The sequence below is a fragment of the Delphinapterus leucas genome, chromosome 13 (genome assembly GCF_059928025.1).
Source record: "Delphinapterus leucas isolate spDelLeu-1000000601 "Yukka" chromosome 13, BTC_Dleu_Yukka2, whole genome shotgun sequence".
In the NCBI taxonomy this organism is placed as follows: domain Eukaryota; kingdom Metazoa; phylum Chordata; class Mammalia; order Artiodactyla; family Monodontidae; genus Delphinapterus; species Delphinapterus leucas.
This window is the reverse complement of record NC_143141.1, coordinates 72,176,258-72,195,311: the sequence shown is the minus strand read 5'-3', so window position 1 is coordinate 72,195,311 and position 19,054 is coordinate 72,176,258. Positions and strand designations below refer to the sequence as shown.

At 48.9% G+C, this 19,054-nt stretch overlaps 1 protein-coding gene across 5 annotated transcripts in view; it reads left to right on the top strand.

The window, feature by feature from the left end:
* PLB1 (phospholipase B1) overlaps window positions 1-19,054 on the top strand; it is a 171,529-nt gene that overhangs the window by 69,969 nt on the left and 82,506 nt on the right. For 4 of the 5 annotated variants that reach the window (XM_022574167.3, XM_089923307.1, XM_089923306.1 and 1 more), the window contains 10 exons: window positions 489-547; window positions 3,882-3,922; window positions 4,505-4,548; window positions 6,314-6,404; window positions 6,740-6,791; window positions 8,267-8,353; window positions 15,229-15,291; window positions 16,080-16,159; window positions 17,243-17,318; window positions 18,252-18,356. In XM_022574167.3, the coding sequence (XP_022429875.2) occupies window positions 489-547; window positions 3,882-3,922; window positions 4,505-4,548; window positions 6,314-6,404; window positions 6,740-6,791; window positions 8,267-8,353; window positions 15,229-15,291; window positions 16,080-16,159; window positions 17,243-17,318; window positions 18,252-18,356 (698 nt within the window). Of the gene's footprint in view, window positions 1-488; window positions 548-3,881; window positions 3,923-4,504; window positions 5,552-6,313; window positions 6,405-6,739; window positions 6,792-8,266; window positions 8,354-15,228; window positions 15,292-16,079; window positions 16,160-17,242; window positions 17,319-18,251; window positions 18,357-19,054 lie in introns of those variants that run through there. The other variant, XM_089923308.1, reaches the window with a different exon arrangement.

Sequence of the window (19,054 nt, the reverse complement as noted above, 5' to 3'; positions counted from 1 at the left end):
TTCCTGGTGTACCGTTTGCACACAGCTTGCATCTGATGTTTATGTGTGTTCACAGGCTTTGCGTCCTTCAAGCCAACATGAACCCTTTTGAACCCAGTTGGTTTTCATTTTAATTTGCTGCTCTCTCACTCATTAATGGTAGCCCAGAAGTGCAGAGCCAAGGGATAGAGGGAAGTAAGAGGCAGAAAGAGGGCCAGGTGAGAGGGAAATGAGGGCTGTGAGTGACCTTCCCTGGGACACCTATTTGGAGATACTGAGCCCAGTTAGCAGTGTGGCCTCCAGAGAGGAGTGAGCCTCTCTGGAGCAGGTTTCCAGGGCTCCCAGCAACTGCCTGATCTTCAGCTTCCCACTCCCATGGCCAACAGGCACAGCCTCAGCAGCTGTCCTTGGGGTGGGAGACATGGGTCTGCTTCTCCCATTTGGCGCCCTTGGTCCGCACCGTGGGGAACATAGATCTGACCTTCTTACATGCGTTCTTGTCTTTGCAGTCCACTCCCTGAGCCCTTCTGATATTAAACTTGTGGCAGCCATTGGCAATGTGGAAACTGTGAGTTTGTCAAGGAGACGGAGGTGGGACGTATAGGGTTTGGGACTGGTGACCTTCTGAATGAGCTCCTAGTAACCAGGCAGAACGCTTCGCTTGGGGAGAGAAGGGCATTCTCTGAGTTGGAAAACATCCTAAACTCTAGGGTTCTGAGTTGATGTTGTTTTGACTTAAATGAAATGAATGCCTCCCTTTACATTAGGATGAAGAAACTTTTGGAGTTTCATTAAAAAATCAAACCTAATGATAAATTAAGTCAAAGGTCACACAGAATTTTAAAAGTAATCTCTTAAACTTTCTCTTTATGAGATGAAGAACAAAAATGTCCTTACCTGCATGGTAAATGTTTAAAAATACACCCTTCTTTGCTAATAGGTTGTAAGTGGTATTGTTCTATATGGTCAGGTAACAGAGAAAGAAAGCCATAAGAAGGGAAGGATGGAAAGAGAGAGGAGAGAGGAGGTGAGCAGAAAGAGAGGAGGGTTGGAGAGCAGAGCGGAATTTCCAGTGTGATTCCCCAGTCAGTCCTGGCTTCCCACAGTCCCACCTGCTCTGGTCTCAGCACTGCTGCCCCCCAAGTCCTAGCAGCCCCCAGCCGAACAGACAACTAATCAGGTGCTCTCAGCTCTGCCCTGGGGCCGGCTGTACCTCCTGCACCAGAGCCAGGATGCCCCTGCCTCTCCCCTCCTGTGCCTTCCTCCTGCCACTACCTACCACATGTCCTTCCCCATGTCCTTCCGTGTCCCTGCTGCACTCTGTACCCCCTGCAGCCTCAGCCCCTGCCCCTGGGCCCAGCCGGCCTCCTCGCTGCAAGCCCCATCCTGCTACCCCACGCACAGCGCCAGCCGTGTGTAAAGGATGGGACTTCACATTAGAAAACTGACCAGGGCCCAGTGAAATCTGCAGCCAGGGCTCCCGCCCTTGTTCTGTTCTGCCTGTGATGGTGGTGTTAAAACTGCACATGTGACTGTGCGTATGCGTGTGTGTGTGTGTGTGTGAGGGTGAAGGTGGAGGTTTCCCAGTAGGAGGGATGTGAAGGGGGGGATTGGAATAATGAGAAAAGAGGTTTCATGTCACGCAGAGCACACTGACTCCGCCGAGCCTGTGTGTCCCTGCATGCTGATCGCTACATCACAGAGCCAGGAATGTGTGACACCAGCTGGAGGACTCAAATTCTCCTTCCTTGGGCAGGAAAATTCACTGCAGGGAAATCTCCACCCCTAGTCAGGTTTCTAAAGTTAAACCAATCAACAGTTTCCACTGTCTGGTCCCAGCTCTGAGAGAGTTCTTTCGCTCATGAATTATTCATCCCCACATCTCCTGCTGTCACTCAGCTCACCCTTTCTCCTCCTGGGAGCCCGAGGCCCAGGGCGCTGGGAGACGGTTTCAGTCCATGACGGTCTCCTAGCCCCAGAATCATTATCATCACACTGACGGGCACCTCAACCTTCAGGGTGAGCCCTGAATGCACAGTTCTTAGGAGGCTACCTTCCTCTGTCTGCCCTGAGAGTCAGCTGTCATGAGCTTAGCCTGGTTTATAAAAGACATCAGACCAGGGAAAAATAATGGAAGACAGTGAAATGAAAAAGACGGAAGTCTGTAAGGCCCATGCTTTTGCTTCGAGTTCCTGAGGCTTTCTGTCGCCAAGGCCGATCGCTTACTTGTATCCATTACTAGCACTTGTTTGTCTCATTGCTGTGGACTTCCTTTTCCTCACAGAACGTTAAAGATCAGATTCATCAAAATTATTTTCAAACTAACACTTGTGATACATGTTCAGTATAAGAAAAAAATCAAAGCACATGTAGATAGTATAAAATATGGAAGATCTCATTCACATCTCCTATTCTCTTGCCTCAACACACACACACACATACTCTCCAACATATAGGGTGAGAGAAAGAGTGTGTGTGTGTGTGTGTGTGTGTGTGTGTGTGTAACCTAAATAGGGTTATACTGCAATATACTAGCTGTGACTTTTTTTTCCCCTTAACTAAGAGTCACAGACATTTTCCACGTCAGAGAGGTTATAATCCACTATATCAAATTCCATGAAGCCAGGGCTTGTGTCTCACTTACTTGTGTGTCTCCAGTACAGGCAGCCAATGAAGAGTGTGGGGAGAAAATGGCGGCAGCGGGCAAAATGGTGGCATGGGAGTTTGCGGGGTTTGTCCCAGCCTTCCGTCTGTGACCTCCCCCTGAGCTCTCCCCCACTCTCTCCACCTTGTTCCCCCTGTTCTCTCCTTTCCTTCCCCTCACCACCCCCATCCAGCTTTCGTGAGGGAAACCTCTGCTGTCAATCAGGTCCCGTTCGGTTGGGCACAGGCTATCCCCCTTGCCTCGGCCCTGGAGGCTAGCCTCCCTCAGGACTTCTCCTGTCTGGCGTCCTTATGCTCCCTGACTTGCATCTGTGTGTGATTTTCTGTTTAATGTGTTACCTTTCCCTGGAAATTTTCCTTTCAAGCTCCCTCTTATTGAGAAGTAGAGAGGACTCCATCCCAGTTAGAGGAAGATCATGGTCAGCCTGCCCTCCCAAGATGGCCCCGGAAGTGTGGCCCAGTTCTACAGACTGAATGGCTGTCGTTGGAGCTGGGTTGTTAAGGACAGGCAGGTCCTTTGAAGGGAAGCAACAGCAGGCTGGGTGTAGGTAGTGTGGGTACAGCATCACCTGTCAGCACCACAGACACTGTCTTCTAGGAGTTCTGAGAGAGAAAATTGGTGTCAGAACCTGTGAAAATAATACTACTGACAACAGCTAATATGTCCTGGGCACTTTCTATGTACTGGGCACAATTCCAAGCATCCCTACGTACTGGGCACATCCCAAGCATCAAAAATTAGTATCGAGCAAGTATACATTGAGTACTTATTGATGTGTCAGGCCCTGTTCTAGGTCCAAGGAATATAATCAAGGACAAAACAGACACAAATTCCTGCCCTCATGGCACTTACATTCTAGGCAAGGGAGACAAACAATACACAAATACATTTTAGATTATGAAAGATCACAATAAAACAATCTATTTTGTTTCTATGTGGGATGTTAATATTCTACAGTGATGCATTTAAGTCTAGGCTCTCTCACCCAGTTTTCTATTCTGAAGAAAATGTTTGTACCTTTTATTGCTCTGAGTTTGAACCAACAAGCTTTGGAGAAAACCTAACCTTCTTTCTTCCCTCCCTGAAAAACGAACATGGGTGGGTTTGGCATTTTTCTGGATCCACGGGTTCCCTTTTATTGGTGGGGGGTGGGTGTCTGGCAGGCAGCTGGGGTCTCCCCAGGACAGGATCTGCAGCCATCCCTGGCTGGGCTGCTCACACCTTGCATCTTTTCCAGCCTCCAGACTCAGGGGCGGATGACCTGGAGAAGCAAGAATGGTAATTGTCCTGGAACCACAGAGCAACAGAGTTGAGAGGAGCCTCAGAGCTGATCCGCTCTCATCTCCCTGCTTTATTGGCAGGGAAACCCGAGGGCCAGGGAGGAGACACCTGCTCCAGGCTCACTTAGGATCAGGCAGCAGAGTGGGAACCAGAATGCAGCCTCCTGCCTCTGTGGCCAACGCTCCCCGTGCCCGGGAATCCCCTGAATAAGGGGAATAAGGGAGGAAAAGTGGGAAAGGCCGAATGTGGGATTCTTGCTTCCTTCCTCCAGTCTCCCTGCTCTGCCCTGGAGGAAGCTAGCAGGGTTGGACCAGGGTCAGGCTCGTTCAACACGGGGTCTGCATCCTCTTCCAACTTTGGACCAGACTAACGGGGACGGGGAGGAGGGTCCAGACCTGCTCACCCCCTTTTGGTGACTCCATTGCCATCTGAGGTGTGTCTCTGTCTCCAGGAAGGATAAACCAGAACCTGAGCAATGCTAAGCCGACGCTTGTTATGAAAGAGACCACAGCAGTTGGGGGCAAGGGTTGGCAGGCGACAAATGCAGTCTGAGGCTTACATGCTTGCTTCTACTTGCAGGACTGAAAGCGAGGGACCACAGGCGTGCATGGGAGTGGTGACCGGTGAGTTCTGTGTTTTCATGGTCAGAATCCAGATTGTCCCTGTCCCTCCCGACACAGCAGCATTTCGGTTAGTGAAGAGGATGTACCCTATTGGCCACCTCGGGGTAGGGCCTGAGGAAAGGGGGAGGCATTCTGAGAGGACAGATAGGGAGCCAGGGTATGAAAAGACACATTCCCTGAAAGGAGGGCATGAGAAACATATCTGAGAGTCCCTGAGCAAAGAGACTCCAGGAGACATTGGGTTAAGCTTCGGAGACATGGGAAAGGGGTCAGGGGGTGGCTGGACCAGAGTCCTGAGGCTGCTTCTCCCCCGGGACCCCAGCGCTGGACTTACAGCACTTCATTTGGGAACCTGTCCACCATTCACTGCCTCCACCCCCTATCCCCCCATCACACCAAGGAGAAGACCCATCTCTAATTTTCAGTTTATTTCATTTTGTAGCAATTCCCTTACTTACAAAATAAATACCTCAGTTGGATTCAGGAAAATGAAATGAGAAGAATGAAAACCAACTGTAATCCTGCTATCTAGACATAATCATTGTTAACATTTTGACCTTTTTATATATGAATGTGCCTAGGAATATGCTATCTCTAACCTGGTTTTTTTCACTTAATATCAGAGGTCCCTTGCAAGTAGATTAAGTCATCCTGGAACCCCTGAGTCCCTTAACATCGGCTGAATTAGCCTGGTGGATAGAGTCACCTATGCTTGGTGCCCACAAGCCGAGAGCAGGGACACCACTTTTCACTCCGTAATTAGAGTGAGAAGACTCGGGCAACAATGCAGACGCTCTGCTGAGCTGACACCGAGCAGAGCGTGAGGACAAGTGAGGTAGCTGGTATCCTGTCAGTTCAGCCAGTGAATTTCACCAAGGGCCTGGAATTACGAGGCTCCCTGCAAGGCTTGGGATAAATAAGGGACTCGTCCTGCCTTCAGCCCTCGCCATCCAGCAGGAGAGGCTGAGGCCTGGTATGCAGCCCTCCAGGATCTGATTGACAGGTGAGAGGGTACCGATGGCCCAGGTGGTGGGAGGGTCCCCATCTGCTGCCTGCACAGTGTCAGCTCCCTTCAAAGGCGGCCCCTCTAAAGCCACCTCCTGGATTCCCGTCCCACAAAGCCCCAGGAACTCGCGGACGGGGGCAAAAAGCAAGGGGGACTGGGGCGGGGCAGTGCAACCTCCCTGCCGTGACACTCTCCCCACTCTGCCCTCTCTTCTCTGGGGAGCAAGACGCAGCCTAGCTGCTCCTGACAGCACTATTTTTAGCGGTCCTGTGGCTGTCAGCTCTGGGACGAGTTTTCTGCGTGTTCCCCGGAGATGTCCCGCCCTGCTGTCGCTCTCAGGAGGAGGGAGGATGGCGGGAAGGCAGCCTGCCTGGGTCCCTGTCCCAGCACACTTTCCCGAACGAGTCAGTAGCACAGGGCAGTGAAGAGCTTTGGTATCCGAGAGCTCAGGCTCAGATCCCAGCCGCCTCAGCCAGCCCTGAGACCTCGGGGAGCTAGCTTGCCTTCCCCCAGCCTCAGGATTCCTTCACACGCACCTAAGTGCTTAGCGCTTGGCCTGGCCTAGCACCTGACCAATGCTTTTTTTTTTCAGCTCCCTTTACTTCTAGGGCCCTGCTACGAGGTTGACCTCACAGCCCAAGGCAGGTCATGCTTCGGAACAGGGGCAATGACCCTGGTACCTCACCCCAAAGGGGGGTCAGTCTTTACAGGTGACCTCTGCATGCCGAGACCACAGCCTCAAACCAGCTCTCTCTTTAGTCCTTTCAGATGTCATCAGACACTTCAATCCATCTGTCCTGAGGCCCATCTGCAGCCCTGGGAAGGGAGTGGTACCCCATAATGGTGCTGAGTAAGCTCTTTTTCTGACACTTTGCAGGGTTGTGCACTCCTGTCAGTCCTGGGTTTCTAGATGGGAGGATTTGGGGTGGCGGGCTGGAAGAGTCAGAGGCTTAAAACTAGAGATCTGTGTTAAAGCCAAAGCTTACCTCCTGCACTGATTTGAGTCTGTCTGATGGGCCTAACTTAAAAGATCAGGTCAACGTCTGCCCTCCAGAGCCCAGGAGTGATGCAGTGCAGACTCCAACTCAGAGACCGGCATGTGGGCTGAGGCAAGGGGCAAGCTTCCGGCCCTCAACCAAGTGGTATTTAACTGATTTTTCTCTCTGCTTCCCTCCCTTTGTGCAGAGACTTGTGGATTCAGGCAAAAGAGCTGGTGAGGAGCATGAAAGAGAACCAGGTAAGAATCCATCCGGCTCTGTTGGGGGCCATCTGTGTTTGCTGAGAGGCAATCAGGCAGCCGACGCCCCGGGGCCATCCTGCCCTGAACTAGGCAACCAGTGTGGCCTGGGCCCTCCGAGACTGCCTTTCCCCTGGTGATTCTCTGGGGGCCAGTAAAATCCAGGGCCACTTCTCATGTTCCCAATGGGGTCCTGCCGAAAGTCAGCAGGTGGGCTAAATAAATTCCTGCTCAGCAAGATGGTTGACAGCTTGGGTTCCAGAGGGAGACCGGTTTGAGTGGGAATCCTGAATTTCTACCTATTAGCTGTGTGACGTTGGGTAAGGCGCTTAACCTCTCTTAGCCTCAGTTTTCCCACTTAAGAAATGCGAGTAATAAAATGACCTGCAGCACAGGGCTTAGGGTGGATTCAATGAGCTGTTGGATGTGCCTGGCACACACAGAGGCAGTGCTCAGTGCAAGCCTGCAGCTGTCATGGTCACTGAAGTGGCCACTGCTGTCGTTATTAATTACGATACCCATTTTAGTTCTTGGGTGGAGGCTTCTGTAACATACATGCTGGGGCCCTGGTCTCCACTCTTCTAGCAGTTCAGACACTCTTTACTCAGAAACTCACATATGGACTTGTAATTAGCCACCTCTAATCTTTTGTGCTCTCCTTATGAGCAAGTATCAAATCAAGGCAAGCCTTGCTACCAAGCTGGCTCTAACCAGGGTCTCAGCCTGGACCCCTGGAACCAAGGGAAACCACTTTTAAGGCCAGTCACTCATTCATTAAAGAGTTCAGGCGTTCAAGCCAGGTCATTCCAGGTTATACAAGGACGGGGACAATTACAGGAGTGATGCCAGAAGTTTATTTTTTGTTCCACATAACCCATGTTCATTAGAGGAAGATCAGAAAACACCAACAGAAGAATATTAAAATCATCCTTAAACATGATGCCCAGAGAGAATTACTGTTCCCAACTTGGTGTACACTCCCTTCCACATTTTTTCCAAGCACGTTTATCTGTCTATATTTTATAAAATAGGGACGTTACTAGATGTAGAGACTTTTTATAATCTGCTTTTCTCGGTATCCTATTTCCCATGACAATAATTACGTTTTCCAGCATCGTTTTAACAACTACATGGTGTTTTGTCTTATGAGCATTCCACAACTTACACAGCAGTCCTCTGTTTTAGACATTTGTATTGTTTCCAGTTTTTGACTCTTATGAACAAGGCTTGGATCGAATGGTAAGCCCTTTAAAAAAAAAAAAACAGTTTTGATAAGTTTTGCCAAACTGCCTCGTAGAGCAGTTTATACCACTTTAAATTCCCACCATATACACCTCCTTTTGGGGAAAAAAAAATCCATACATATGGTTTTATGGGGGTGGGTGTATGAAATGGAAAGACATGCAAAGAAAGCAGTTCTCTTGGCTTCAGGTTTCACCACCGTCTCTTTTTGATGCTATTGTCCTTTCTTCCAGCAACTTGACTTTCAGAATGACTGGAAGCTCATCACCGTGTTCTTCAGTAACACTAGCCAGTGTCACCTGTGTCCCTCCGCCCAACAGGTAAACCACAGGCTGGGCGGCAGAGGGATTGCAGTTGCTGGGGTGGGTGCAGAAGGAACTAAACCTGCCTGATCTACATCTGGCAGGCTGGGCCTGATAGCACCTGTTTCAGAGTTAGGACAGGCAGGCAGGTAGAGAGACAGACAGATGTCTAAGGGCTCAAGGAGACATATTGAGGGAGAGGTATTTTTAACTTACCATCCTTACCATTCAGGAAAAGGAAACCATGGTATAGATAAGCTGAGTCAATGGTCATTCTGCACCTGAGGAAAATCCGCTTCCTAGTTCAAAAATCATTTTGCCTCTTTTAACTCTGATTTCATTTGAATGCTGAACTTAGGAAATAAAGCAGTACTTTTGATAACACCTCTTGAACTCTAGCTCACCGTGAACCCTAGTTTTAGTGGGAAGTTGTCTAGTTGTTTATTAGGTAGACTACATCTTCCAGGCTCTTTGGCGTTGCCAGGAATGAGATATGAAACATGTGACTTTTAAAATATTTAGGTGGGTGACTGACTGTGACTTAAGTCTTTATTGACAAGTGTCCAGGTTAGGATCAACTGAAAGTGAGAGGGTGGCTTAGAGGCCTAGGCTATGGTGACGTAAATGGCACACAGATGACCCTTCTGGAGCCTGAAGCCTAATTGCCACCAAGCTGGCCCTGCCAACTTACGGCAGTTCAAAAACCTGCCCACTGTCCTTTCAGCAGCCTTCCAGGGCCTCCACCAGGCCATGGCACAGGCAAGGGTGAAGTTTCTTGAGATGCTGTCCTCTTCTTTTCTGTGCCCCTCTCCCAAATACGTACTCTTGCCTTCCTCCAAATGCCCCATGACCCCTGCTCCACCACCAAAATCCCCTCCCTTTAGTGATGTTAGGCCCTGGGAGAATGCTGACAGAAGCCCACCTTCCCTAATCAGCTCTTTTTTTTTTTTTTTTCCTTTATAGTTGATATAGATTTTATTAAATTTTAGTAGTAATTCTTACAGCTCTGATAACTCTAACCAGGAAGATTTGGTTCTTCCAGAACTATTATTTCTTTTGATATTTTATTAATCTCATATATCACTGAAGCACTCTGTTCTTAGCAAAGTATGAAGAGGTGGGATTGGGTACATTTTGTGCATATTGGGTACATATCCTTAGTGATCTGTAATTACATCTTTATTGGAGTATAATTGCTTTACAATGGTGTGTTAGTTTCTGCTTCACAACAAAATGAATCAGTTATATATATATACATATGTCCCCATATCTCTTCCCGCTTGCGTCTCCCTCCCTCTCACTCTCCCTATCGCACCCCTCCAGGCGGTCACAAAGCACCGAGCTGCCTAATGAGCTCTTGTTAAACAATATTCCTGCAGATCTCCTGGGTTTGTGGCATATAGATCTTGAAGCTTATTCTACTTCACCTCTGTTTTCTCTCATACCAAGTGAAATTTCCATGCCCTGTTTATTCTCTGCACCACCCCCTGCACTTTGGCCATTACGCACACCAACATTTACTCATGAATTTACACATTCATGCATTGAAATGCTCGAACAAGCATTTAGGCATTGCTGCATTCCTCTATATATCCACGCATCCATCCATCCATGCATCCATCCATAAGTTATCTATTCACGCATCAATTCATTCTCTCTTCTTACATGCAGGCACACATTATTGTATTTATGATGAGTTTGTTCATGCTAGCATTTGTTTGATTTTTTAATATTTGAATGTATTCATTGATACTTACACTCATTCATGATTTCTTCCATATATTTTATCTTGTGTTCGAGCATTCCTATGTGAATTCTTGCATTCTTTCGTGTATTTATTCCTTCAATACATTACATGCATTCTTGAATACATACATGATGTATTCCTGTGTGCATTTATGCATTATTTATTTTTATTAAATTTTAGTTACACAAGCAACGCACAGATGCTTTCTTCTTTTAAAAAATGAAACATTATAGTTAAAGCTAAAATACCCTTTAGCCACCACCTCCAATCCTCTCTCTCTTTTTATTTCCAAACTTTTTGCATATTTGTAAATCCTAGTATTCCTTTATGTGTGTGTATATAAGAGAGAGATTTAACATAAATAGTATTATATCTTATGTACCACTGAACAATTATTTTTCACTAATCAAGTGTTTTTGAGATCCGGTCATGTTGATACATATGGATTGAGCTTATTCCTGTTACTTGCTAAATAGTATCCCACTGTGTACATTTACTACATTTTATTTCACTATTTCTGTATTGATGGCCATGTAGGTGTTTCTAGTTTTCCACTAATATAAACAATCTTGTTCATTTACTTGAACATGGTGGTTTTCTAAATGCAGTGATTATATTTCATTGTATTCAATTACAGTGTAATTTATTATATTTCAGATTATAGATTGAAGTATATTAGTGGGTCAAAAATCAGTTTAAAAGATTACAACCAGAAATTATAAAAAAAGAAATAGACTAGGATCAACTATAAAATATTAGAGTTCATTGCATGTAGTAAGGTAAGTGTTGGTTCATGATTATTTTTGCTTCATTTATATAGATATGTGTGTACCGGGTTGTGATGTGAAACATATCTCACACTGTGGGTCATGATCAAAGCAGTTTGAAGAAAGCGCCTTGAGTAGATTCGTAAACGTAGAATTGCTGGTCATCAGATGCATACACTTTAAGTCTTAAAGGGCTGCCTAATTGCCCTCCAAAGGAGCTAAACACCTTTATATTCTAATATCCTGGGACCAATCCCCACATATAAGGGGCTTTTCCACGCCACCAAGCAATTCTCAGACACCGGCTGGGTGTCCTACAATTCAGCTCAATTCTGACACGATCTACCTGGAGACAGCGTCAGATCCCACAGGTTAGGAGCTCAGTCCTGCAAGACTGTCCCCACCCCCATTTCAGATGCCAATCCCAAGTCCAGGTTGTCACCTGAGCTTCTGCCCAACTGGCTATAGATTGGAGGTTCCAACAAGCCCCTCGTTGAGTTCAATTAATTTTCTAGAGTGGCTCACAGAACCCAGGGAGACATTTTACTTACTAGGTTCTTGGTTTATTATAAAAGGATATAATTCAGGAACAGCCAGATGGAAGAAACGCATAGTGCAAGGTATGGGGAAAGAGCGAGAAGCTTCCATGCTCTCTCCAGGTGGGCTACTCTCCCAGCACCTGCAGGTGGTCACCAACGGGGAAGCTCTCTGAACCCATCCTTTTGCGGTTTTATGGAGCTTCGTTACATAGTCAGGATTGACTAAATCATTGGCCAACGACAATTGATTCAACTTCCAGCCCCAGGTTGGGTGGTGGTTGTGGGCAGGGGGACTGAAAATTCCAACTCTCTGATCCCAGGGTTGGTTCTCCTGGCAACCAGCCCCCATCCTTAGGTGTAGTCCCAAAGTCACCTCATTAACACAGCAAAATACACTTTTATGCTCTCACCACTTAGGAAATTCCAATGGTTTATGAGCTCTGTGCCGCAAAAGGGGACAAAAACCAAATATATACCTCGTATTACAAATGACAATATCACATATTCTCACCAGTGTCTGAGTGCACCCATTCCCTACAACCTTTCCAACACTTGTTGTTATCAAAGCCAATGATTTTTTGTCAGTATGTGAGATTCCCTCAGGATCTAGTCATGTTGATACATGTGGATTAGGTTTATTCACACTTAGAACCTCACACTTTTCATTGGTTGTACACATATGACAAAAGTAGCCATGCTCCACTCCTGATTTCTAAATGGCTACATACCAGTGACTTAATCTCTGTAAACTGAACTCACTGAAGCGATGTTTACTATCATACACTCATATTCCCACTGTATTGCATTTTTCCTTCCGTCTTGATTTTCCTTTTGCCCAAAGACCACCGAGGCTTTGGAGCCTAGAATAAATCCCACCTGCACTTCCATTTCCCCCAAAGGACATTGTGGCTCATGGTTCTGGCTCTCGACCTCCTTGGCCTGGGCTGGCTGGTTCCTCCCTTCACTCTTGCACTCTTGCTTCTGCAGCCCAGACCCAGCCCTCACCTCCTAGTCTCCCTGATGGCGCTTCTGGCCACAGCTAACCAGGATCCCCCATCTGAGAAGCTCTTACACAGCACTTCTGCATCCCCAAAGCACATCCCAGGCATGGCCTCTCCCTCAGGGGTTGTTCTGCAGAGTCCCAGGGGCTGCAGGAGGTGCTCTGAGACTGTGGGTTCCAGGCTTCCACCCGACCTCACAGAGCAGCTCTGCCTTTAACTGTGGCATACATATAGCAGGTTTCCTGAAATAGTTCATGTGAGAAAAAGGTATTTTATTGTTAAGAAGAAATGTTAAACTCCGGTCCTGCCCTACTTAGGACCTGGAATTTTCCTCCCCTAAGAGACCTTTGGGCTCCTTTCATGGGGCATAGACAAGGGCTTGTGTCCACATGTGTTCTTTAGGGATTTCTTAAGACCAAAGCCATAAGAGAGTAAGACCAGGAACCATTCGTTAGGTAGTGATGGTGCTTCCTCAGGGCTGCTATGGTGGATGCAGCAATTCGAAGGCAGGTGCTTCAGAGCTAACTAGTAACCTGGCTCATAGCAGTGACACAGGGATGCTTTTAGGGTCTGGACTCTTGCTTACTGCTCTCCAGTTAAAGTCTAGTTTTATGGAGTAAGAACAAAATTGCGAGAAGAGAAAAAATAAAGGAAAAGAAAAACAAAAACAAAGCCTAACACTGCAAAAATCTGTTACTGAATCAAGTTTCTTTGCCCCATGCATGACAGGCCAAATGCTGGGACACCGAGGTTTGCAGAAAGAAAGGATTTATTCACCAGGCAGCCAAGTGAGGAGATGCGAGAACAAATCTCAAATCCACCTCGGGATATTTATGGGATAAAGAAGCAGGGCAGTCCGAGGCATGGGGAATGTGGAGGATAGGTGATTGGAGAGAAGAAAAAGGTGAGGTAATCGTTCTGAGCAGGTGCAACTAAGCTACATGCTTCTTCAAGGGGACACATGCTTCTTCATGGGATGCATGTTCAGAAAATGGTAGTGTTAGAATGTTCTGAAGGTGGAGTTCTGGGCCCTCTGACGTCAGAAGGTCACTGATGGGACACTCAACACACGCCCAGTTGGAGGCCTCAACCAGTCTTGTCCAGTTGGAGCTTGAGCCAGTGAACAGCTGACTCCAAGTTCCTGAAACACAACTAGGGCAAACATCTCATTGTTCAGGCCATGGAATGCTTGGAGAACATGCAAGTTTTTATTAAAACAATTAAAGGGAGCTTGATCAGTGAAGGCAGGTTACAGTTCATTATTTATTAAGCAAGTTGTAGTTTAAGGTATCTAATGGTTGACAACACTTGGTTTCAAAAATATACCCATTTATTCGTTGCAGAGGCCTTTAGAAACAGGTGTCAACATTTTGGAGGACACGCCGGCAGTATGACTCAAGAAACCTAAAAGTGTTTGTGTCTTTTGACTGAATAATCTTACTTCTTGGAATAAATCCCGGATAAATAACTTGGTAGAAAAAGTTAAGTCTGGTTGTAGGCACATGTTTGGTAACAGAGCATTCTTCTGATTCTGGGGGCAAGATATGGAAATGTGTAAGTTCTTTTGAAGAAATAAGCTTTTTCCTGACTTCGAGTTATGGAGGAGTTTATCACGTGTGACCTTCTAGGCAGGGGACATTTTATAGGAGCATCATGTCTTCCACTAAGGAACAGGGACAGTCGGTGCCCCAAGGACAGCCATTCAATACCTGGAAAGCCTAGGTGGGCCCCGATTCACTCTGTAGCAGTGAATCAGCACCTTGACTAAGAGGTTTCTAAATCAGAGTTTGCAGTCTGAGGAGACCCATACAGGGATTCCCCGAGGAAAGAGGGATGCCCTGCGTATGATACAGGCAGTGAGGACCTTTCTAGACCGAAGTTCCTATGACTCCTGAGAAGGGAAAGTGTGATGCTTAATGTCATGCTCAGGGAGAGAAAAAATGAGACGAGAGGCTTTGTTGCTGGCTATGGCAGCAGACTGGGCTGGACTGGCTTCCAGAGGACAGCCTCGCACCAAAGCGGGGACGCAGGAGCGGGAGGCCGCCCTCCACGCGGTCCCAGCCCGACTGATGGGCAGCAGTCTCCAGAGTCACCACCTGTGTCCCCCCCAGGAAACAGAACGGCTGCTAGGCCTGCTTTGTCTTCCTGTCTGAGCCAGGTCGCCTCAGGGGACAGCAGGTTTGCAAGCAGCTTAGGAATATGTCTTGTTGCAAAGTTTATTTTTGTTTTGTTTTGTTTTTACACTGAAAAGGTAAACCCGGGTCGTTTTTTGAAGTGCTCTCATTTGTTTATTTTCATTACCTGCAAGGAATTGGGTGGGAAGAAGGTGTCTTTAAATACTCAGTGACAGGAGCCCTTTTCTTGGGGCAGATGTGGCAGGGAAAGGTCTGATAAGAGTGCCGTGTGGAAGTTCTGAGGTTCATCTGGGTCCTTAAATCCAAGCGTTCCCCCTTTGGACCTGATTTTCTTCAGGTCAGAGTGATTCCATCAGTCTTTGGGAATAAATCTGGTCTCATGTCCCTCATGTGAGCTTTAGAATTGCCTTGGCCTTGGGTTTGCCCTTCCCTGACACGGAACTTCTCATTTGGGAGAGTTTACTTTTTTCCTGGTGGGTGACGTGTTGGGGAAGTCAGAGAATGGACAAAAATCCCAGGAAGCTCTGGGAACTCTACACTTGTGTGTGGGAAACTGGGGTCTAGATGGGGCTTTTGTTACTATCATCTCTGTCGAGGGGGGATGGGGGGTTGGGGAAGGGAAGGGACAGGCCAGCGTGAGCCTGGGCCTCTCTGCCCCGTGTCCCCCGTCCCCACCCACACTCAGAACATTTCTCTTTCCACAGCAAAGACACGTGACGAGCAGCATGGACCAGCTGACGAGAATGCTGGACTGCCTGCATCAGGAGGTGAGGTTGGCAGCTCCCTCAGCTTGGTGGGACCACGCGCCCGGAGCTCCCTCACGGGCACCTGCAGCAGCCGGGAGAAGCTGCCCTTCCGTGGGGTGGGGGGACAGGTTCTGGTTTCTTTCGAATGGCTTCCACCAGGACGGGAAAATGGACTCCCAGGAGGGAGACCAAGACCCCAGGGAAAGGGAAAGCTCTGGAGTGCTTTTGATGAAAACACGGGTCACAGATAGACCTCTTCACTCTTGCAAAGGATATTACTAAGAGCGCCCCCTGGGGAGGAGGGAGGATACAGCCCTCTTCCCCACTGGGGTCTCTGTGACCCGCTCCTTGCTGAGGCCCGTTTCTGACTGTGTCTGGGGCAGTGATGGCCTGGAGCCTGCAGGGGACCTTGAGAACTCTCAAGGCTTCCCTAAGTGATTAGTGTGAGCACTGCAGGTCCTGGAAATCCCAGGGGAGCTCTGGGTTCTCACCTTGCCCGCCTTTCCCTAGGGAGGAAGAGGGTCCACAGTCCCATTACCACTGGGTCTTGCTGCCCTGTGTTGGGGAGGTGCCCTGCCCACCATGAGGGGCGGTGAATGACACATTTCTGGATGGCGCAGCCGACAGAGCTGACAGCTTTGAACTGACCCCAACCAACCATGTCCCAAAGGGCCTGCCTGTTTAACCAAGGAGAGTCCCGTCGTGCTCAACCAGACCCCAAACTAGGCTCAAACCAGGGGTTCCAGAGAGGCCGCAGGGCAGCGACAGCGACTTTGCAAATGCTCATCTTGCCCCTCGTATCCCCCTAGGTCCCCAAAGCATTTGTGAACCTGGTGGATCTCTCCGGGGTTCTGAGGGGCTCGCATTGGCATCAGGGGACTCCGCTCAGGTAAAAAGGAAAGTGAAAAGGGACCAGCATTTGTCGACTGGTGCCACGCGCCAGGCACCGCGTGGGGCACTTCACGTGCATCAACTGATCCAAGGCGTGGAGTGGGAGAGAGACAAAGCGACGTGTGTGAGATTACACAGCAGCGGGGGCAGAGTCAGGCTGCGGAAGGGGCCCTCTGCCGCATCGTTTTGGGGACTGAGTTAAAGGATGAAATATGCAGCCTGGCTGACGTAGTGACAGGTGCCCCAGCCCCACCAGAGTGACTTGAGAGTTTAAAAACCAGCTTGGGCAAAACAGCTATTAGCCAAGAAGTATTATTTCCAGAAATTGGAAAGACAATTTAGTCTAATTGTATTTTATTTTCACACAACTTGATTCCCATGTATTTCTGAGATTTTTCAGAGAATTTAAACTTTCTGAACCCAGATCCTGAGATTTCTGGCTTGGCACGTGGAAAAGGAGTTCACGTGGATAAAGTCGGGGCAGGGGCGTTGTAGGTGGTGGCAACAGAAAGGAGAGGACAGTGCAGAGAGGATAGGGGGGTTTGAAGAGGAAGAAAGGCGAAGGAATGGCTCAGGGTAGCGGAGGGGAGAACAGGAGGTGAGTTTCTGGGGGAGGAGCAGTGAGGGAAGCGGTGCATCAGGAGATGAAGTGAGAGGCAGCGTCTCCATAACGTACCCTTTTTTTTTTTTTTTTTTGTGGTACGCGGGCCTCTCACTGTTGTGGCCTCTCCCGTTGCGGAGCACAGGCTCCAGACGCGCAGGCTCAGTGGCCATGGCTCACGGGCCCAGCCGCTCCGTGGCATGTGGGATCTTCCCGGACCGGGGCACGAACCCGTGTCCCCTGCATCGACAGGCGGACTCTCAACCACTGCGCCACCAGGGAAGCTCCATAACGTACCCTTTTTTCTCCCCGATGTGTGCTTCCTTCGTTCCTTCTCCTGGGCCGTCTAAGACTTCCAGTTTCCCCTTCCCCGGCTCCCAAAGCAACTCCCAGTGCCCCCAGCCCCACCTTCCTCCAAGAGGGAGTCTAAACGGCCCCACGCGGCATCCATGCTCACTTCCCGCTTGTTTTAACCTGCAGTCCCACGGCCGAGCCCTGCAGGTGCTCAGGGGAGACCTCACGGCTGTCCAGGGTTGCGACCCAGTGGGCCTATCAGGTGAGCGCGCTCTGGGACACTGCCTGTTGGCTCACAGGGGCAGGTGGTCATGAGAACAGGGATGGTGGGAACAATTAGGGCGCACGTTTGCTGATGTAGGACCCCACCAGCTGAAGTCAGAACTGAGTCAGGAGCGAACGACAGCAGCTACTCTTGCGTCGCTTCCAGGTGCTGACTTGATCTTCCAGCACGTAAAGTGGGAACTGCTGTACTGGTTGCGGGGAGAGTGGATGGAAGTGGAGGGTGGTGGTGGTACCTACGGTAAAAGATGCTGAAGAATTTTGCAGATCGTTCTGAGATGCTTTTGGTCATCAACACCCCTTCTGCCACTGCATCTGTGGCTGGTGGACTGGTTTGCCTGGACTAGGCTTATGCCCAGACTGCAGCCCGGACTACGGTCTGGCTCCTGAAGATGTGCATCTAGTTTACAGGAGAGACCCCAAGACAGTGTGCGTGGCTCAGCGGAAGCCTCCATCCCCACCAGCAAACAGTGCAAAGCACGGTCCCCACTGACATGTGTTAACATGATGATTTTTATTTAAGAGGCAGTTTTGTATAAGAAGTTTTCTATATGAAGCTGTATGTCATTTCTCTTGCTTTGGAAATGACATTTTTTGAGTGGTTAATAGCACATCCCTGTACAGAACTCAGCCCTTGAAGAGCGAGTGGGGACCCTAGCTACATACTGGGCTGGCGTATACTTCTTGAGCTCCCAGAGAACAGTTCTCAGGTCTTACCTGATGCTGGACCTCAGAGGAAAATGAAAACCTGATTTAGTGAATCAAAGGTCCCTGAAGTGTGAGATGAGAGGGAGCTTCCCAATAGCATGTGATTCAGAATAGCATGGGTGGGTGATTCTGACCGGGGGGCTGCTGGGAACTCCCTGGTGTGAGGATGGGGCAGGCTGAGCCTCGCTGATGCTCCTTTCTTCAGGAAACCTGGGAACAGCTCCTGGCCTCCAGCAAGTACAATGAGCAGAAGTCCTTCGCAGTGGTTTTCCAGCCTTTCTTCTACGAGGGAGCCCTGCCGCCACCCTCGGTGAGTGAGGGCATGGCCCACACCCTCTCCCTCTCGCTCCTCTGCCCTCTCCTCTGCAGATGCCCCAACACAGTTGAGCTTCACCGAGCCCAGGATGTGTAGTCTCAGGGGGAAATGCTGCAGTGTTCTCTTATACTTTTTAGACAACTTCCCCGTGGGGTTGGATAGCCCCGTGAGGAAGGTTCCAAGAGGCAGAGCCGCCCAGAGGTAAAGAGCATGGGCTCCAGCCAGACGGCTTCTGGCTTTGGAGTGGGCCGGCTGTGTGACCTTGGGCAAGTTGTTTGAACTCTCTGTGCCTTGGTTCCTCATCTGTGAAATCAGGGCCGTTATTAACATTCCGCCTGCTAGAGTGGTTGTCAGGGTGATTAAATACATGTGAGGAACTTAGAGCAGCGCCTGGTTCTTAGAAGCCCGCAGTATCTCTCAGCTATGGTGACTATTCAGGATGGAATTTCCGGGCACCACACTGCACTCCTCCCCCTGCAGGCTCCTCCACATCTATCCCTGCAAGGGAGGGTACTTTTGAGTTGTTTCCTCACCCAGGTCACTGGGCAAACGCCCCTTACCCTGGGGGTCCTGCAGACCACAAGCGCTGTGGTGGGTGCACACGTGCTCAGCTCAGCAAGGTCTCTGTGCCTCTGGGGCTTCAGCACTGTACATCTGGGACAGCCCCTCCCTCCAGGCTCCTGGCTCCTGCC